The sequence below is a fragment of the Haliaeetus leucocephalus genome, unplaced genomic scaffold (assembly GCF_000737465.1).
Source record: "Haliaeetus leucocephalus isolate CR32 unplaced genomic scaffold, Haliaeetus_leucocephalus-4.0 Scaffold181, whole genome shotgun sequence".
Taxonomy (NCBI): Eukaryota; Metazoa; Chordata; class Aves; order Accipitriformes; family Accipitridae; genus Haliaeetus; species Haliaeetus leucocephalus.
Window position 1 is genome coordinate 201192 of NW_010972617.1, and position 22322 is coordinate 223513.

Genomic DNA, 22322 nt, shown 5'->3' on the forward strand with positions numbered 1-22322 from the left:
GGGGGGGGGTGGGGAAGTGACACAACCTCCCAGTCCCAAACCACACTGTTTTACATGAGCTCCCACCAACTGTTGCATATGGCTGAGGAAGAACCAGGTCTATACAGAGTGCTAATTAGGCAGGCCTCCCCAGGACAGCAATTTCTGTCATACACTACTCACACACCTGAAATCTCAATAGATTCCCTACGATTTTGGGGAAGTATTTTAGGCAAACAGTGAACCTGATGGTTAATTATACTTCTGAGAATATTTCAAAGCATGATTTGCCTTACCACACTGCACGTCTTGAAACCTCTCCTCCTTCCCAACACACATACATACTACCACACTTCTGTCTCAGTATGTTTCTGTTTCCACTCTGGTTTTGTGACAAAAATAGCATAAAATCATGACATTTTTCTTAACACTTGTCTTGACATGTTCAGAAAAACTGCCAACATTAAAAAATAATGAATAATATTACCATATGAAGGAAAGGGTGAATGCAAGTAATGAAATGTAATGGAATGTTTTAAACAATCCAATTACAAGTCCTGTGAGGCTCCAATCAAGAAATGAAAAATAAGCCACAAAGTAAACTGGCTCACAAAACAAACAAGCGCAGCTGGCCAGGGGATTCTGCACTTCTAAGTGATTTGAATTAAGGCAATCAAACATCAAATGAAAAGAAGACTAAAAATATAAAATGGGACGCAAAACTTGCTCAACGTGAGAGCCAAAGTAACTCAGGCTCTCAGATAAATTTGTCGCAGAAATCCCTCAGAAGCAAAGCTAATGCAGCACCTGACAGCCAAGAAACTCCTTCCCAGGCCAGTGGCCCTGTGACACCATTCTTTCTGCTCTAATTTCTGATTCAATCAGACTGCCTGGAGCAAAGCAGAGCTTACATAAGTGCTGGCTCTCAGAAGCACTGAACACTTCAAAGCTAAAGGGTGAAACCCTGGCCACGCTGAAGTCAATGGGAATTTTGCCACCAACTTCAGTGAGACCAGGATTTCACCCGGGGAGTTCAGCAAGTGTCACTTTTCTGCCAGCACACTTATCATCAGCATAGTGTGCTGTGGTGAGCAGAAACAACGCAAATGGAGGGAGGGAGTGAGAGGGGTAAAAGACTGTGGAACAAAGCTAAAAGAAAGTATATGAGAAGTCCATCCAGGCTGAGAAAACAAGAGAGAACAGCACAAAATTGCAAAGATTCTGACAACAAATGCAAGGAAAGGGAGAGGAAAACACAGAAGCACATAAAAAACAACAAGATTCGTAATTATCTTGGATTATTTCTTGATACCCTTTCATGAGGTTATTCTCAAAACTAAAGGGCTACTTCCAAAGGAGGTACAAAAGGTAACTAAGGAAATCAAGCCTATCACCAGCAAGAATAAATTCAGCAGGGGTCTCCACATTCACAAAAAAAAAAAAAAAAAAAAAAAAAAGTCTTTAACAGCCGACAATCAAAAAAGGCTGGAAACCACCAGTACTAGATGTAGTTCACACTGAACAATGAATGGGATTCTTCTTGTGAAAACTCTTCTCTGGGACTTGGGTATACTGTCATTGGGGAGATTAATAAAGCAAGTTTTTTCTCAACATCAATCACTCACTAATGCATCAGAAACACATGTATTGGGCAAATATGTTAAATGAAGAAATTCCATCTCCCAAAGCTAACGCTTTCTTTGCAACCTCTACAAAGTCCGCAGTGTAGTATTTGCCTGAAGACAGGCGAGATTCAGCAGGAGTATTTCCAAAGAACTGGATCGCATTTATGTGTTACTAACAATTGATCCATCCTGGAAAGTTCAAAGATTTCTATCTCCCTTGATAAATTTCCTCAAAGCACTACACAAGACAGACCTGTCAGGAAGCAGATTTCTAGTTTGACAAGCACTTTAACAAAGATCACATACCAAGACCCAATACAAACTATGAAATAAATGCACCTAATGTAAATTTTCACTGTTAACAAATCAAGCTACAAATAAACCCTCATGCCTAAAATACTACAAGAAAGACTCAGCAGCTACGTTGAATGGGTGTCAGACTAACAAAATTCACAGATCGAAACTGGTGCTGGCAGTGCCAACAGCTGAACTCCCTAATCTCCTGGTAAGAAGGGGGGGTGAAGGGCAGGTGCCAGCTAAAATGTAGCAAAAAGAAAAGAAAATGTAAATCTGAAGAAATGGATCCATTACCAGAACATGTATACAGCTTTATATTTGATAGATGTAACAAAATGCAAATCAAATTCCAGAAATACCTCAGAAGGTTTTCGATCTTCATGTCTGGAACATGAAGTCCTCCGATGTCGAGATCTGGAATGCTGGGACCAGGTGGACAGACCTAGGATACAGAAATGATCATTTGGAGACACGCTGCCATCTATCAATAAAAGCCTTTACTCTCTCTGCACACCCAAGGTGGCCAACTGAGTTCAGCTGGACTGTATAAGTTAAGTCAAGCCAGAGACAGGCTCCTATGACAAACCTCCAAAAGACTCTTTCAAAATGAGCCAGAAAATAAAAGTTACTCAGTCATAAACTTCTGTGATAGCTATTCTGGTTTTGTTTATAATTTTCTACTGATACATGCATGTATTGGCTGCACTGCACTTAACAGCCTTCACTCAGCATCTGAAGAAAGCTACCTCATAACATCCTTCCCCCTGAGCATCAATAAACCACTTTCTGCAAATTAATAACTGAACAGGAGGCCCGCGGATCACCTGAGATGTACTCTTTGAAGCTAATGTATTGATGTCCTAAATATCTGTATCGGTTACCCAATTTTTACCAGAGCAAGCCTTTTCAAAATGACACACACTGTCATGCACGCAGTGTAGAGCCCACAAAACAAGTTGTAGTTTCTTCTCCTGAGAAAATCTCTCAGTGTAGTTGTACAATTTTTGTCTGCATAATTATTCATTACATTCCAAACAAATTACACCTTTTTGCCTTGAAACCTTTTGACAGAGTCTCTGTCAGCTTTCAGAAATATTTTAACAGGAGAAAAGGAAAAAGAGAAAGAATCTACACTCCATTGACAAGGTACTGCTTTGACACCACAGTATATTATACCTGTGCAAATCAACGAATTTTAATTCAGTAAGACTTACAGGTACAGCAGGTATTTTCCACTGCCAACTACACAGCGGTAATGAAAAAAAAGCCAATAAGTCCTTATGGGTTGCAGAGATGAAGGACTTGTAGTAAGGCCTATATGATAGGGAAGCTAGGACCTACATGTTGAACTCTGACAGATGAACACAGATTTTACAACTCTGGGCATTAATTGTCAAAATTGAAGCAAGGTACGCAGCAAACAGCTAGAAATCTTATATTCTGAGGTAAGAACACAGAAAAGATTATTTTAAGCAAATGTTAGTGTTTCAGTATAAAAGCTGGTGATTTGAAAGGTTTTTAAAAAGTCACGGGCACTCTTCCTAAGCCACCCTATTTTACAATTGTATTTTTCTATTTCTCTGAACGGAAAAAAAGGGGGGGGGGGGGGGGGAAGTGACTAACTGCCATTTACTAATCTGTGTGGAAAGCCAGACTCGAAGATCATTTAGCTACCACTCTATTTAAATGTTCTCTTGAAGACTAGAGAAAAAAAACAAAAGCAGCAGTATAAACTCCTTCTGAGGATCCTATCAGCCCATACCCAAACTCAACCTAAAAAAGTCAGAGGGGAGTAAGTGAAATCACTCAAAAAGTGTCAGATATAGCTAAAATTCAGAACAGAGAAACAGATTTTTCCTGCAATATAACAATACTAACATTTTAACATTCAGAGAGATGTGATTTCTTTAATCAACAGCCTCACTAGAATACATAGACCACACACATACCTACACAGATTAGTATTCCCTTCTCGTGGGTTCTGATATTTTCCATCAGCAAGACATTAATATCTGACCAACTATCTGCCACTGAGGTATTCAGCTAGTTGGACCACTGCACGAGCTAGTCAGACACTTCGAAATCTCTAATTCATTTGTGGGTATGAGTGTTTTGTACACTGTTGGACCTGGGGGAGGGAGCCTGAATACAAGATAAGGAAGTAAGAACAACAAGCTGTATTGGCGAAGCGGTGTTTGATTCCGTGGGTGTAGAGCTGGTGAGTCTGGAGGTTTTAATGCAGTTCTTCCCAAGTAATTCACGCATCTGGCAAAATTAGAGCAGTAGCAGTATGATGCACTTCTGGATCTTTACCCGTGTGCTTTTAATTCAGCTCTGATGACAACTTACCATAAACTGAAGACAAGCAAGCAAGCATATGGCCGCCCCTTTTTTTTTTTTTTTTTTTTAATGTAGGTATTAAAAGATGCAGATGCGATTTCCAGGTCTCTCTCATGCCACAGAGAAGCTACAAGGGTGAGAAATACAATAATCCCTACCATATCTTCCATCTCCATTTCTTTACTGTGTCACCTACAGATGCTACACATCAAAACAGTCTTAAATGTGTACTTCTACTTTAGACACAGTCCATGTACACAAGGGTTAGGCCACTGGATTAATTAACTACTCCATGCAACATGAAAGGTCAACTCTTAGCACCAAAACTACAGATCTTCATTTTAAATTATGTTTACTATACGAAAGCACACTAAGTAAAATTTCCATGCATAAGGGACAACTCAAACGCAGCCAGCCTTCCTCAGGATATATTATGATGAGTATTTTTTCCATGCCAACTAACTTCCTACAATGAATAAGGGAAAAAATAGTTTCTTACATAGTTCTGCAATAGCTGTTTCCTTGCACATAAAATTAGTGAATACACAGTGAAAACACACCATGTTATTAGTAAGTTACTGAAGAGACTGTTCTATTTTTTTGAGCAGCGTAAACTGACTGTACATAATACTAGAAGAAAAAGGTGGAAGAATTTCTCATGGGACTGAGATTTTACTACCCACTAAGATCTGTAACTGTAGCTAACAGATGACCTTTGGCAAGGGCTTCACTTCAATAGGGAAAACATTTACTCATTGAATAAACAAAACCCAACTATAAGGCATGCATTCACAGATTCAAACAACCACCACCACTTAGACACAGAAGTGCAAAAACTGAAGGAGCCAGCCAAATGATAGTAAAATATCCAGCCCATAACAGTATTAAATTTAACGACTTTTGAAATCTCAAATAAGAGCTTCAACTCTACTTCCATTAAAGTTAATGGCAAAATATCACTGCCTTCAACAGTGCCAAGACCAGGTCACTGTACTACCCAAATCTGCTTTCATTAATAAGCAATCCACCCACTCTGAGTATACCAATAAAAGTGCAAGAGGAAAATAAAGGATGTTATTTGTCTTTTAAGCATTCTTTCCATATTTTCATACTTAATCCAGAAGAGGGATCTCACTGAAGGAAAAAGTTCACAGGTAATTACAGCTACTTCAGTGATTAATGATCTTGATTTTTACGTCTAAATAGACGAAGTAAGAACCATTCCTGGATTATAGAGAAGGAACAATCTACTGTAGTCAAAACAAACACAGGATTCAAAACAGCTCTTCTGTGTTATTGAAGCACATGAACCTAAGTTATTTTAGAAAGATTCCAGACACTTTTCAACAAAATTATGCTCTTGCGTTAAGTATCCAAAATGACTATTGTTCATCAACAGTTTTCCAAATACTAGCCTTAGTCACAAACTGGATTAGGATCACCAAGACTAGAAAAATAACTAAAGATCAAGACAAAGTTAAACCCAGTTTTGGTAAAATAAAAAAACACAAGGGAAGTCTGCATCACTGGGATTTGGAAGATGTAGAACTTTTGTAAGATAATATTATATACCTCATGGGAGAAATGAGTTCTACAGCAGATGGAAAATTAATGAGATGTTAAGAGAGCCCACACTACCAAAAGCCATGTGAATAACAGTGAATATGAAGAATACACAACTCCAAAGGATGAAGCTAAACAAACACATTCAAAACATGCATCACTATCATCATTTGATATCAGAGATAAAAGGTGTATTATTAAGTGCCTATCCTGCTACATGATTGTGCAAGTTAAGGATGAACATAGTAGCCTAGCCAGCTAGCATCATCACTCCAGGAGATACACCAAGACCATTCTGATTCTTTTATAGTTAGGATCCTTTCAGGTTGCCTAGGTGTTCATGTCTTTTAAAAGGTTTTCACCACTGAGAACAATGGGAGGAGGATCGTACTCTTACTACATGTCTCAGTTTTCCCTTTGCATTTATCCACTTAGAGACAAAAAGCAAGAAGAAATCCCAAACCACTAACGAGGTGTAATTCACAGCAAGAGAGACAAAGCTCTAGCACACTACTGGTGCTGGAAAGGTGACTTCTAAGACTTGAGCAGGAAAACTTTCTGTTCCCCTAGGCTATTATATACACCTTACACTGTAAATATAGTGGTTTTATAATACCGCTACAGGGTGTATATAACACATACACCTCCTGATCATAAAAGAAAGCAATCAAGGAGTGTGAATTCTTTTTCTGTATTTGTGAAGAACACACACTTCTCAAAAGGAAAAACATAATCAATTTTAACTGTATCAATTTATTAAATGATCTGTCAAGAATATGTTTTGATTCCAAAAAAGCCCAACAAAACAGAAAATTCGTCAGGACCAATAAAGCAATTCAAGCCCTCAGGAAATTTCACCCCACAACTAATATACTACTCAGCATGAGCAGAAAAGGCTCAGCTATTATGTATCATGCACAAGGCTGTTGTAAGGCCACCTGCAAGGCACCCAGCTGTGTCCCTGGAGAACTACCTGCTGCTACAGCCTCTGAACACTTCAAAGCCTCAGATCACCAGGCGTCTGAAAGCATTTCTCCCACCGTAAACACACTCCCGCTACACCACTACACCAGGCAGCACAACAGAGCAAAACATCCCTGACGTGGATGTATGTCTAGCTGTCACTTCTGCTTAACACTGGCATTTCCAGATGCCTATACTGTTCCTGAACTCACTCTGAGACCAACTAGGTGCTGCTGCCAACACTCTGTCAGAAAGATCTGCAGCCTGAAGAGAAAACATAGATGTTCAGTCTCCCCATTTAGTGCCTGGCCCACAACCCTTTACAGTAAGGCTTCGTGTCACTTAGACATAACTCCATGTCTAGAACCAAATTCCAGCACAGAGAAAACAGAAGCAGACTATTCTAAGGGCAGTTTTCCATTATGTTAGGTACAGAAAGAGCTGTCTGTGCAGAACTCTCCAAGCCTTATCACAGAGAAAGCAGCATGTATGCAAACACAACCTACAGCATCATTTCACACTGCCAAATTCCCCTTCTTGTGTTTCTGTTGCTGGAGGATTCGCCCATCTATCTTCCTTATCTTTATATAATAGTGTATTATTATACAATAATCTCGTTCAAGATCAAAACAGAAAAAGCAACAGCCTTTTATCTCGTCAACACCGATCTTACTAAAAATTTAGTGTCATTTGACAACTACCCAACTGCAGCTGCTGAACAATGCATGGATCCATATGATCTCTGCAGCGCTTTACAACGTTGCACAATTGCTCAGTATCTGACACACATAATGAACAGTCTTTGCAGCTCCCTGCCACAGCAGCTCAATACAAGTTCCCTCCTATCATCCCTTTGCTCAGCAGCATACATTTGAGTTTTATAATCTCAAAGAACACACACATAGCCATGCATAGGCACATGTCACTCATTCTAACAGTGAGGAATTCCTAGACTCCATCTTACTTTTTAATCACAAGACTCAAGAGCCACTCTAGCTCCCTAGCTCCGAGGCCTCCCACTGTAGCCAATGTTTTACCATAACAGCATACAAAGCTTTAGCACAAGTTTAATACAGGTTATCAAAGTCAATTTAAGCACCTCCCAAACTAGCATTCAGAGGTTGGTAACATGATGCTGTCAGGCCTTAAAGCTCCAGTGGAGTTAGGTGTACTCAGTATTAGCAGTCTTGTAAAGAAAAACGTGCCTCTCCAAAAACAACAGTGATGATTATGGGATGTCCCCTTCCTCAGATGCGATATCCTATCAGCCCTGGTAAGTCTTTCAAATCACTCTGGAAGAGTGCTCAAAAGCGTAACAACTTCACCAAAAGTCACCCTGCCCCAGTGAGCCTAACCTTCAGGTAAGATGCTACTTCTGACCATCTGTCATCACTCCAAATGCCACAACCCTTTTTCAAAAGCATAGTAGTTACCACTAAACTTGCTGCTTTGCCCAAATTCTAGCACTGTAACTACATTACATTCTGTTGTTTAATCACCATCCCTCACCTACCAGCCAGTTCAACTGAAAACCGAAAAATATTCTTCACTTCCTTTTCATAAAATGCTGCACAGTATTACGCGCGCTGCTAAGTAATTGCCACATTTCAGGCCAGCGGCGGCTGCAATTCTGTGGTAAATGACGTACACACCTAAGGTTATATACTCGGCAATCTTTGTGAAGGCACTCTGGGATCCACCTCAAACATAACAGGAATCCACTGGGATGAAAAGCCCTTTCTAAATCTAAGATCCCCGTCATTCAGTCAGAGCGATGGATATTGGCAAAATATGTTTAACTTTAAAATAACATTTGTTTAGCAAAGATAGAATAAGGGTCCATCTAAATTACAGAACTATATTCCATTATCCATAAGTATTAAATCTTTCATTTCTCGGAACTGATGCAAAACCTTGTAAATCTTAGAAGTGTTTTTCATCTGCAAGTGTCTTCAGTTCTTCTCTCAGACACTCTGCATGTAGGATTATGATGAATTGATAACCCCTCCAAGAATAAATGAAGAGGCATCATGGGAGCAAGTAAAGTGAAGAAGATCATGCTCTGAATTCCTTGCTCATGGAAAACAGTGACCAAACTCTCTTTGACATCAAGGAGGACCTGGATTTCACCCAAGCTCCCTACAATACAACTGTCTGAGCTTCAGATCTTGCCTCAAACACAATCTGCCCACATGTCCAAGCAATTTGTGCAAAAGGAATGCCCTGAAGCTATAAATGGAAACTACTCCACTGCACAACTTTATCTCACCAGGAAACAAAGCACGTGGAATATGCAGCACAAACCACCTTTGCAGATTTACAGACCAAGGAGGCTAAAAAGTAAGGTCAAACACTGAGCAGGAAAAATGAAATGGCTTCAGTATTTAACATTTAATTAGAGTAAGACCTGGAATCATAAAGAGAAGGAGTTTTTGCAATGGAGGAGCAAGCTAAAATACAATGTAACAAAAATTGCTTAAAAACTATCAAAGTCCTAGCCAGCCATGCAGATAACAAGGCCATAGATGAGTTTGAAGTAAACTTTACTAATTTACTTAACACAGGTTTTGAAGAAGATGGCATATACATCACAAGGCTTTTAGGATGGGCCTGGCTAATATTAATACCTATTATAGCTGCTGTAATACATTATCCGGAAAGGGACAGAAACTAACAAGCTGCCAGATAACAAAAAAAGGATTACTTTCAGGTGCCAATAATCTTAAACCCTTCCCCAAGCCTCTCCCAATACCATTCCTCTGTATTTAGACAAAAGTTCAAAATCCGGAACTATGCCTGCAGCCATTTTTCATTCAATTATATTTCACGGATAGAATGTTCAAAAGTGACCTATAATTTCAGAAAATGAAATCTCTGAGAACACATTCAGATATCCAGGGACTAACTGCAGAACTGCTGTGCACAACTTCCACTGACACCTCTTGCTCAGTGCTTCAAATACGCTGTCTTGGCCCCATGTCTAAATGAGGATTTAGAACTCTGATTTTAAGGGGACACAGCTTAACAATTTTCAGTAGTTAGGTTGAAGGACATAAACACTTTTGGGGGCCTGAAGTCTGCACTTAGCTTTTGGGAAAGAATCAAGTCAGAGGGCAAAACAGAAGTGATGAGAAAAGCAAAGGTTCTGTCTTCACGCTGCAAGGCTTTAAAATACTGCAAATAATACATAACCACCCACACTAAATACCTTACATAAGTCAGTAAATACATGTATGTTCTCTAGGACTGCAGCTACATTGTTATGCGTTATTCTGTTCCATCTTTCACCCCTAAGTGAAAACGATTCTCCCTTCTTTCATCTCACAAAAGAAGAGGCACCTTTCTCTTCCTCTGGAGAGCTACAGATATGCTTGTATCTTCAGTATAATACATTTTCAGTGCTTGGGGTATGAGGTTTGTTTTTCTATCACCTTGTGACTACCAAGGAAACTGATTCAGTTCAGTGATCTAATGGAAAACAATCTTTGTATGTTCATATATTTTTTTAGATAAATTCCATTATTAGTAGCATCATTATAATTACCTTATTAATATGCAGGTTCCTGAGTTCAATAAAATAAAATGTGTATTTCTTCACACCAAAATATTTTCCAGGTGGCACTAGTCTACACGCTGGAGTCTACCCCAGACAAGCTTCATCATTCAGGTTACTCCAACAACATTTATCCAGTGACACTCATGATGAATCTGAGATGCCTGATCACACAGTCTACTAAGGCACCGTATGACAACCTCAGAACTGAAGAAACCCAACAGTTGGAGGCCCAATCCTCACCTTGTGAGATGAGGGAAAGCAGTGCTGAGCTCTAAGCTGAAGGGCTATTGAGTTCAGTATGATGGGAATGCACGAAGTGCACTGGAGGGTCAAGAGGTGCCACTGACTGAAGGGAAGCAGATGTTTGGCAATAGGATTCCAACTAAGTGTTGATTAAAATTTCAACTTTTCAATTAGAAGACAGCTGTTTGAAGTGCTCAGAATAGTCTATTTAATTGTTTTCTGCCTCTGGAAACTCTGAGAAGGAAAAATAGCTAGCGAAAAACTTAAAGCCTTCAACACGAAGCCCAGAAATTCAAAGAAATTTTTACCTTTTTTTTTTTTTTTTAGGCAACAAAATTTGCTTACCCTTCTAACACTAGTATCAGTACAGTGATTCGGAGATACTACTGACAAAGTGATAATACAGAAATTAATAGTAAGAGTAATCAGCAATTCTACTAAAGACAAGAAAAGATTAAATGAAGGTGAAACCTGTACGGGGAGACCCTTGACATTCAAACACAGTTGCAAAGAAGTACTGATATCTCCTGTAACAGGACAGGTGGAGAGAAAGGGCCTGAGCACCAGACATTGTTCTCAGGGGTGAGTGAATGACAAAAAGCCTTGGAGATACTGACCATTCCTTAAATGCTATCTCAGTTTCTGATTACTAACCCTTGATCTTTTTGAACACGTGTATAACAACAGCATGAATATGCAGGAACCTGTACCTGAATTTGCCCAGTAACTTCACAAGGGGCAAAAAACATAATCAAGTCAAGAAAAAAAAAGTGTAATGAAAGGGAAGTGGTATGTCTTTCAAACAATACTTGAAAATACTTTACAAATTTCACTGCCTTTTGCCATGTAAATTATTCAACAAATAGTTATTCATATTCATTAGACTTTAAAATAGAGAGATCTTAAAAGGACAAGAGTTTGGGGTTTTTTTCCTAACTCATTTCCTTAGATCTTGATCTATGGAACAGATGAAAATACATTTTTGGGGGAAAACATAATTCAGTAAGTCGACAGCTCTATTCCAGATAGTTATGTATCAAATGACATTACAAACAAGCATTATAATCAGCAACAGATCAGTCAATTGTATCTATTTCAGAACTTCAATTCCAAGATTATCTGCCTCATATTTTATTCGGTAAAGCCTGTAACACAAGGCACATGAAGGGATCAGAGTAAAAAAAAAAAAAAAAAGAACCACCAGATAGGAGAGTGAAAATAAACACTATTATCAAAAAGAAACACTATTATATAAAGCTGCTAAGGAATGAAAAAAGGGTAAAGCAAAATTCTAGTGAAAGAAATCACATTTGCTGCTACTTCTCTATTTTACAAGTAAAAACACATCTTTGTTTTGGGGAAGTACACGTCACGTTTGAGGAGATACATCGACTTAAATTTTTATAACCCCAAGTAAACTTCTAACCAAGAAAAACCAGGTCTGATTCACGATTTTTTTCTTCCAAAATCCCCCAACTGCAGGTAGCTCTCCAAAAACAAACCAAATCCCATACCTCTTTAGTAAGATTTTGCTCAAACCTTATTTGGACTAACTCCTAATCAGCTTGCTAGTTCTCACCTCCTCCAATCCTTCTACCACTCCTTCATTTCAGCAATAATTTGCCTAAGGTTGTTTTAAGGCGCAGATTTGGCCATACCTGAGCAGACTCCCATGCAGCACAGCTACACCTAAAAACACATGCAGGTGAAGTAGTCACCTATGCAGGGCCACAGTGCAGCACAGGGTTCTCAGAATAAAGCTTTCAAAAGCACCTGGAAAACTTCCCTGACCATTTTCTGTTACATTTCAGACTGAAGTCTCACAAAGACTTCAGATTTGAAGATGTGCACCCAGACAGATCAAATTAAAACCAGGAAAATCTCTCGGACAACTGGCTAAGCTGCACTATTGTCAAGTACAATCAACTTGCTTGTTTGGGCAAATAAAATACCTTGGCACACTTCCCAAACTGCCATTTTATCCCCCTTCCTCTTTTTTTTTTTTTTTCCTGCTTAAATGAAAGATTATCAATCCCTCAAATCCAAACACAACAGATAAATATACCATACAGGGCTCAGTGTTAGTTATGTCAGCATAGAAACAGTTAAAAAAAATAAATACATTCTGTATCCAAATAACTGATCTACTGAACTCGAATTCTTGAAAGTTATTCCTCAAATAAGATAATCTTCAAGAACAACTTTTATGCACCATCAATCTTTCCTACTTCAGTTTGAAGCAATATACCTTTCCATTGCATGAGAAAGTATGAGAACACTGAAGCAAATTTAAAATCCTAATACAAACTTCTGTTAAATACTAAGCTGTGGATAACGTTAGCAGATGTCTCCGTGAAAGTTCTGTCCTTGTAATGATAAATTATACTGCTTGCAAAGATTTTCAAGAGGACAACCGACTTTTTCTCTTGTTTTATCTTACTAACTAACACTGTATAATCAATACAGTGGAGGGATCCTAAATCTACTGCCCACCTGTGCTCAGAATGACTTGAGTTCAAAACTAGATCCTTAATAATACACATTTCTACCAGTTCAACCAATATGCAAAATGCCTCTGTCACATAAAGCACTGCATTAAAATGTGTTTTCAAACTCATAACCTACTGCACTCTACAACAAAGGAGCACTTACTGCCATTGTCGTCAGAATCCTCACTGCTGCTAGGAAGCCGACGTCGTTTCATGATCTCCACGGGAAACAGCAGGCAGCCTGCAAAGCAATGAGACAGCACTTAACCCAAGATAATAACACACAGTCATCAAATTGTGTTTCTGATGGCATTCGAGGATTTACAGCACACGAAGGAAAACAAACAACTTTAAACAGCATCTGAAATATGAACAGTGAGTATCTCAAGGAGGATGCTTAATTAGACAGTCATCATACAAGTAGGTGAACAAAACTGGAGAGCACCAATGACAACCCCACCAATACTTTCACCCCAAAACAAAAGTGTATTTTGTTCTGAGAGGTCTTAAAATCACTAAATATCTGCAGTCAACATACTTAGCTTCCCCTGCCCATTCTGACACTAGATTTGCAATACAATAACATTTTTACTGCTTGTGTAAATATTTACTTTGGCTAGTATGTTTTGGCACCATTTTATTCCTGTTTAAAGTGCCAGATTTATGAAATCAAAGACTAAAGTCATCCACTTACATATAAAAAAAAAAGAAACAGCAGCAGCAGCAAGCCAAGTTTTCCCAGATTAACTAAATATTAAACATGCATCATCTATGCACTGGAAAGCACCACCCTCTAAGGTAAGAGTGTTGCTTCCTCCTGCAGGCACATTTCCAGCACCATGCCTAACACTAACTGTCTTTCAGGAATCAGACCACCAATTGATTACACAGAAGCTCCTGCAAACTGCCAGACTTCTACTGAGTTCAACTGCACATGGACTGGTGATGTAAAGGCAAAAAGTTCCGTATCTTTTTAACTGCTATTCACAAAGCATTGGTATTTTTGCATGTATTCTCTGTGGAATGAAATCAAATTCAGAAAAATTAAGGAAGCTGTAAATAGCTAGTCAGCATTTACGTGTAAAAAGCTATTAAAAAGTGTAAGTTGAAGAGCAGAAAAAACATGACAAGACAAGTGCAGAAAGGCATATCCACTGTAAGTTAAACTGACAAGGACTCTAGATGCACATCAAATCCCCTGAGTCTTTGCTTACCACATATCAATCCTGGTATCAACAAGGTCTGGGTGTTCTCCTAGCAGCAAAGCCCTCATACATACCTCTGGGGCGCAGACTTGGAAATCAGATGCCAAAATACTTTTTTTCCTTCTAGGTAGGTGCAGAAAATCTAACCTCCTCATTTTCACGGGAGTTGAGATTTCCAAGAAACCTTTCAACAAAACTCTTTTCACTGACCCTTCAGTATGGAGCTAACTACTTCAACTTTGTTCACTGAGAACACGTCTCGTTGTAGTAAACTCAATAATGTTTTCAACTTTTATAAGACTAATTCCCAAAATAAGGAAACCCAAAAAGCCTAACCAAAGCCTGACACTATTTCCAAAAAAGCACAAAAATATCTTCCCTCCCAGAAGTGATTCATATAAAAGAAATAAGCTTTTTTTTTTTTTTGGAGGAAATTAATTTTACCATCACTAACAAATCACAAGCAACTGAACCGGAGACTGTATTTTACACTTCCAGTGAGCTTAATATACTTGTAATAGGCCGAGCATCGCAAGATTGCCTCCTTTTTCATATTGTACATGCAAACAGAGGTGGGGGGAAGCCTCCTTCCCACTGAATGACTTTCCAGAGTGGGACTTAGTATGGCTGTCTTTGAAAACTTTGCTCACTAAAGGTAAAGAGAAACTGAATGGTTCACTTCACCAAGATCTTTTGTCACCATTTCACAGAGTGAAGGTTCACATGTAATGTCTCATGCCAGAGAATAAAGAATCATAAATGACAACCTCTTACGGTGCTAGAAGAATTCGCTCCAAAAGAATTGCTTTGAAGCAGACCAGAACTTTGTGTGTACAGCAGATGGAAATGCTGCCAATGAATCAATACACAGACCAGCCTGGCCCATCAAAATCATCTGAATACAGATCTGGTATAAATGTAGTAGATCCAGAGCCAAGTTCTGATACGGTCACTCGATAAAGACAGAAAGCCAACATTCAGATCCAAAACCGGGTAAGACAGAACTGAAAAATCAATTAGCTGCTACAAGGCCAAGACCAGGGGGATAAATATCTATTCTGGAAGGTACTTTTTCTAATAGCTTGCATACTTTTCCTGTAATTGAAAGAAATATTAACAATAGTAATGTACAAGAAAATACTCACTTAGAATGGAAATATCTCCCATAAACAAAGTTAAAGAGGATATGTAAGAAAATACAGAAAAATTAATTATCTGAGAGATGTAACTTGCATATTCCTGGTCAAACTCCTCAACTTCTTGATTCGCTCCCACATAGTCTGAAAAGTACTATGTGCTGTAAAGCAAAATAACACAGCGCATATGCACTGAGACACACTCATGAGCCTGCAATGAACAATAAAATCTGAAATTCTGCTCCTCCACATCTTTTTGGATAAGTGTATATTGAGTTCATCTTCTCCTAGCCATACTTTCTGCAAATTCACAAAATAAGGAAAGACCCAGAAGCTTCTCCTTCCTACCACGTCTTTAAAAAACAAACTAAACATCTTTGTTGTTGTTTAAAGGAGAGGGTGGTACTCGCACCTCCCAATTCAAGCACTCTCCGCAGTTCTTCAGGAGATAAGAGAAGCCAGAACAGCAGCCACTGTCCAGGAGCACAGAGTATTAGATAAGGCAGCTAATTTCCTTGTCCACTCTAGTCAGGTTTCTGAAGTTGGCCACATTGAAAAGCTTGTGTTATCAAAAGTATCATGAAAAGAAATACCCCATTTGATGACGCTTCTGTGAGATCCCTTTATAGATGCATGTGAAAAAAAGAGTTAAAATCCAGAGATCTCATTTTCCCATCTTTGAACCTATCCTGAGTTTACAGGGAGCTAAATCACAGATGGAAAAGCAGCATTTGGCTTCTTAGAGCAAGTCTCAAACCACGTAAAATTAACTCCCTAGAATTTCTGTCATTAGAAGTAATAGAACAGCTTTTTTTCAACTTCTAAAATTATTTTAAACTGTTCCCACCAGATGTTCATATCCACAGTTCAGAACACACGTTCTAGGGAGAACACTGGAACAGCTAATAAGAATTACAACCACACAGATTGAAATGCTGCTGCTCTTAAGGGCATCACAGTACCTCTGTCTCAAAGACTTACCAGTTTCTATCAGGTGATGCAAGAACTGCATTAAAAATAAACATGGATTATGGATAGTGATGGTTAAGGTGCAGATTGAAGGTGCAGGCTTCCCCTGTTCAACCTCAGACATACACATTTTCCCAGCAAGTTTAGAGAGTACTGTGAATTCAAGTAATGCTTTTCTAATCCTCAAGGAAAGAAAAAAAAAAAACAAACCACCAAACCAACAAAACAACTGTAGTAACTCATTCTTCATGGGACATCTAACTAAAAATAAGGAGGTACTTTTACAGTGAAAAAGGCAGGATGGAAAAAACTATCAAACTTTTCAGTAAAATTACTTATTTCATTCTCTTTCCTTTCCTAATCTGAGATTTGAATGCCAGCAATACTACTTTTCTTTCAAATTCTCACTCTTCACAATCATGAAAATGTTGGCATTTTTCACTTGACTGTATTTTGACATACACTTAATATACTCAGGTGCATATAAATGCATCTGATCCAACTCCGATCTTATTAAAACATTCTGAAACTGAAGTAAGTCTGTCAATTCCAATGGCTCAGAAGTAGAGGCAGGTTCATCAAGACTGATTGTACCACAGCTAGTTTAATGGTACAAATTGGCTATGATCACTATGCCTGTAAGCAAAAGAGAATTCACATGTAAGCATAAAAAGGGTGAAATATTTAAGCTAAGATTTAAGATTCATACCAATAATAAGTAAAAACTACGCGCTCAGCCTGCAACACTTGCAGGACAGGAAGAGACCACCCAGGTTACTGAGTTCAATTCCCAACAACTGCACGCAACCACATAATTGCTGTTTAGTCCAGAAGTTTCCACAAAATATTCACTGCACCCACACATGCCACAGAACAACTTCCCAAACCCCTTTGCAAAATGAATGCTTCTCTGAAGCAAGGAAGCAGCCAACGAAGCAGTGCCTTTGAAGCCTGTATCTTCTATCACAAACATTTCTACAGCTGTTTTTCCCAAATTCTTACACAAGCCCCAAAAGGGCATTTGCCCATATACCGTTCACCTGCACAGTAAGCCCAACACTTGAAAAGCTACAACAGAGTCCAGCAGCTCGCATGTAAGAAAGGCTGCTGTATCACCAAGCCAAACATTCCCTGAGTTTTCAGTGACACATGTAAATTCCGAATAACCCAGCGACCTTTGTACATTGTTTCACTTTCCTTTCCTTGAAAGATGATTGTTACTTCATGTTAAAATCACCCTTTCAGAAATCAGACAGACCAACACACAGCACACTGATAGTTATTTCTCCCAAGAACTCCATTATAACATTTACCCATTTATTGGGAGGGGTTAAAGTGGACTCAGGCAAATGCCAGCCTTCAAGCAAACACAGCTTTATAGAAACCGCCATAACTCTGCTGGCAATGTTACCCAATTTCCAAGGGTTGACAAAGTATCTAAGAGCACTTCCTGCAATCACACCACCGCAATGGCAAAGATGGGGCAGAGGCCATGACTTTTTAGTCACCAAGCACCCTCAGATGAGCTACCCATCATACCAGGGCAGTACTGGTGAGGCTGGCACAGGCTGCAACGCGCTCTGCTGTGCTGCTCCAGAGGCTGAAGGCACTGTGCTTTACAGAGACACGTCACCAGTGGCTTTTCCATCCTTTTTCATCACACTAGCTCTGAAAGCTAAGCTCTGGGTTTTACCTGTTGATAAGGTACAAACTTCAAACGTACAAACGCACCTCCGGACTTACATGGTACAATTGCTCAGATGGTTTTTAAAGGCAAGATTACAATGCCCGAAACACTTCTTCTGGCTACTGTATTTTGAAAAGAGCACTAAGCATTTTTCAAAATACTTGTAAAATGCTATGCAAATGAAATGGCTAGATGATAATCCAATATAATCAATGTCAGGCCACAAAATAACATTTGGATTTACATATCCTTGTAGAGGTGAGCAACAAACATCAAAGTCTACACAAATAGCTAGATACAGTTAGGAATACAGACATTTCTGTCTACTTCCCAGTATTCGCTGGCACATGCAGTGCAATAGGTTAGAATAAGCAACATGACGCAGTACAGCAAACTCACTATTTTTACCAGTATGCATTATCGTGCTCCTGCATTCTTAGCTCTGCAAGAGATTAATTTAAAACAACCAACAAAACCCAAAAACCACACTGGACAGCAACGCTAAAATCTTTCCTTTTACTTCTTTCCTCCCACACTGAAGTCCCATGAGTTGCACAGATACTAGTGAAAAAAAAAAATTCAAATCCTTTCTCCTAGCTTCCTCAGAGCAGAAATCCAGACATTACCCCGGCGTGGCAGTGTGCACACACGTACATCCACGTGCAACACGCCACAGAACTTTCTACGCTACTACTGCGCAGTTAAGAACACAGTATACTTTTTCACTCAGTTTGACCCCAAGTAGAGAGATGATCAAAGAGAAAGATGTAAAGTGTGTCAGTCTTTGTTATGCAAATAGCTAAACAGAACCAAATTTTTTAAAATTATACGTGAAAAAACCTACATCCTCAAGTCAAAGGTTTTACATAGCACAACTCTTACTAAAGTGTTTTTAAGGGCTGTATAAACCTCTGGGTAAAAGAGTGCATAATTCAAACTCTGACAGACAATTAACTGTAACCGTGTTAACGGATGTCACTATAATAAACTGCACTGAACAGCTGCAGAGACAGAATGGGAAGAAAGCAGAATTATGACAGATGTACACCCTGAAGACAAACCGAAAAACTGGCTTCTCCTGAAAGCAGCCCAGTAACTGCAATGAAACCAGGACCTAATTATCTCTAGTACACGAGAAATCGCTTCAAAACACTTATTGTACAAATGGAAGTGAAGTGTGACATACTCTTAACGAAATGGATAGTAGATGAAGACATTTGGCTTCTACTACTGTACTCTTTTTAAATACCTTGTTATGACACCAACCCGGTCTTCACCAACTGACACCTGACATAGCAAGAAAAAAAAAATGGTTTCTTCCTTCTGCGCCCAGACAAAAACAAAAAAAAAAAAGGAACTACATCAGAATGAAGTTATACTATTAAAATCCATCCATCTAAAACTTTATAATTCTTCTTTATCACCTATGAAAGCTTCAACAGCTACATTTTATAGTCACGAAGATACAAGAAGAATTCTTAAATTAAATACTACAGTATTATGTAGCACAGTCCACACTACAAAAAAAGCCACAGACCTTAAATTTTCAGAAAAAAATCCTCCAAGTCTCACAAACAAAAAAGTGTGTTCCAAGGCCAAGACTGTTCTCCACAAGGAGTATTTCTACTGCCTTCAGCGCACCTATTCAAAATTTCACAAGGAAAGGCAGAAGCACAATTTGGATGTATCAGCCCAACACTTCTCAGCAATCCACATGTTCATTTATGCACCTGTGCAAGTCAGCTCATAACGTTACCTTACAATCTGGGCAGTGGCAGCAAATTATTCCCAAACTGTGCTGGTGAAACTGACTGCCCAAAATCTTGAGCAATGATAAATTGGGCTCCATGAATTAATTCAACCCACCCTGCACCCACTGTAATTCATCTCTTCCATCTAGAAAAAGCTGACAGCTTGGTCAGCTCCAGCTGAAAACAGGAGCACGAAGCAGTAGTACTAACCACATGGAGAAAACATTTGAGGAAAGACTGGAAGTTTTTTTTACTCTATTCTGTGAATTGGGAATGAAACCAGAGAAGCTGGAAGGGAAATCTACAGCTGTAAGGAGAAAGGGGAGTTTATTATTATTATTTTATTTTAAACATATGTATTAAACATAGCTCAAAAGCAGGGAGCGAGTGGTATCTGAAGCCAGAGGGAAAATCCTGCCACTAAAACGTACAACCCTTGCTGTTTCAACAATATCCCACTGAGTGTGAGAAACCTCTAGAAATAGAATCATAACAAGCATATTTTGGCATAACTTTTATGAAGGTTTTAGGTTTGTAAGAGCGGGCAGCTTTTGACTTACTTAAAAGACAGCGCCTGCTAAAAAAAAAAAATTATTCCCAATCACAGCTAAATCTTTCTCTAAAAAGAAAAAATGGGGCTAGCATAAAAGCATCTTCCCGCTTTAACATTAAAACGTCAACTAAGATGTGTCGCTAAATGCTATCGCAATTTCTAATACTACCTAACAGCTATCCAAGGAGAGGCAATCTATTTTTAACGCTTGCATGCAGCCGCACAAACCAGTCGTTTACATGTCACACATGGCCAGTTCTTACTGGACCGACTGACAGGTCTCAAGAGCCCACGGACTTCACCTACGGGTGAAATCTAATAAACTTTCTTGGAATAAAGCTGTCAGCTGAAGGAAAATAAGGAGACCGAGGGAGAAGTTAGTCAGAGGCACGCACTCCGCCCGGGAAGCGGGGCTTTTTGAAATCGTCTCACAGGTGAGCGCCGCTTCTACTGATCCTAACGAGCGGCCGCCACCCGCCGAGCCAACGGCCGCCAGCTCAGGGCCGCCTTTCCAAGAGGGCGGGAGCCGGGGCTTGAAGAGTAAATTCAAAAGCGGCGCCTCACACTCGCCGGCTCCGGGGCGGCTCTCCCCCCTCCTCCTCCTCCTCCTCCCGCAGCGATCCCGCCTCAGCTCCCGGCCGGGCGGCGGCTGCCCACACGCGCCCGCCGGCCGTTAACGCCCGCGCCGAGGGCTCCCGGCGCCGCCGAGACCCGGAGAGCGGCGGGGAGAGGAGACGGAGCCGCCTCCCTGCCCGGCTGCGGCCGGGCTACACCTCCCCCGCGGGGGTGGCACCTTCCTGGGCAGCGGCACGGCCGCCGCTTTCCGTTTGAAACGGCCCGGCTCGCCCCCACCACCTCCTCCTCCTCCTCCCGGCTCCCTCTCCCGCTCCTCCCCGCCGCCGGCCGCACCAATCCGCTCGGACCCGGCTGCAAATCAAACTTGGTGCCCCCGGCTCCGCTCCCGAAGCCCCGAACCCCTGTCACTGCCGAAAACGGCCAAAGCACCTTCCCCACGCGCCCCCAGCTCCACGCTGAGACCGGGGGTGGAGGGGGAGGGCGGGGGACGACACGGGACGGGACGGCGGTTTGGCGGATTGAGCGGCAGCAGCAGCACGGAGGAGACTTGAGCTCATTTTCTGTGTCTGTCTCTCCTCCCACTCCCAGACAGTTCTGGAAACTGTGTATCACCTCTTGTCACAGGAAACCAACCAGCAGGCGGTGCAAACAAACAAACACCCTTTGCCTCCACCCTCCCCAAAATAATGAACACCCCACCGCCTATCGGCAATGAACTGGCGGGCGCGAACGGGAAGGGAAAAGCAAAAAAAAAAAAAAAAAATAGTAATAATAAAAACCATCCTCCGAGCAGGCGACTACCCGAGCCCAGTGACGGGCAGGGTAGCAGCAGCAGCATCAGGGCGGCTTTGTCTAATTTCAGCAAGTGGAATAATCGCTAGAGCCGCACTCGCCTTCTGCGGGAGGCCGAGGACGGACCGCTACACAGACAGAACGCGGTTCTCCGGCACGCCGCAGCCCAGACCCGTCTCGCTTGCCAGGCCCCGGGGGAAGAGCGAAATCGCGGAGCTACCCTGACTGCCGCCCGAGCAACTTCAGGCGTTCGCCGCCGCTCCCCCGCGCTTGTTGTTCTGTTACGTTACGTTCGCGTTTCGACACCGCCGGTGACGTTCCGTTCCCTCGTCAACAAACTCCGGCACGGCCACGCCGATTCACCCCGGCGCGCCGCAGCCGCCCCGGGAGGCCGGCAGAGCAACGTCCTGCCCCGAGGCACCCGCCGAGCCGCGGGAGGGGGTCTCGCCGCGCCTTGCCCAAGTTTACACCTCCCCCCCCCCCCCCCCCGCCGTGTCCTCCGCTCCTGCCGGCGCCCCGCTCTCGCACTTCAACTCCCCGACCCGGGGCGGGGGTAAGGGCGCTGCGGGGCCGCCGTGCACCTGCCGGCCGCTGCCCC

General features: G+C 41.0%; 1 protein-coding gene across 10 annotated transcripts in view; it reads right to left on the bottom strand.

The window, feature by feature from the left end:
• JADE1 (jade family PHD finger 1) overlaps positions 1 to 22322 on the bottom strand; it is a 48592-nt gene that overhangs the window by 24852 nt on the left and 1418 nt on the right. For 4 of the 10 annotated variants that reach the window (XM_010564489.1, XM_010564486.1, XM_010564490.1 and 1 more), the window contains exons 2-3: positions 13219 to 13296; positions 2261 to 2343 (exon numbers count right to left, since the gene is read on the bottom strand). In XM_010564489.1, the coding sequence (XP_010562791.1) occupies positions 2261 to 2343; positions 13219 to 13270 (135 nt within the window). In that variant the 5' untranslated portion in view covers positions 13271 to 13296. The other 6 variants (XM_010564484.1, XM_010564483.1, XM_010564488.1 and 3 more) reach the window with 5 other exon arrangements.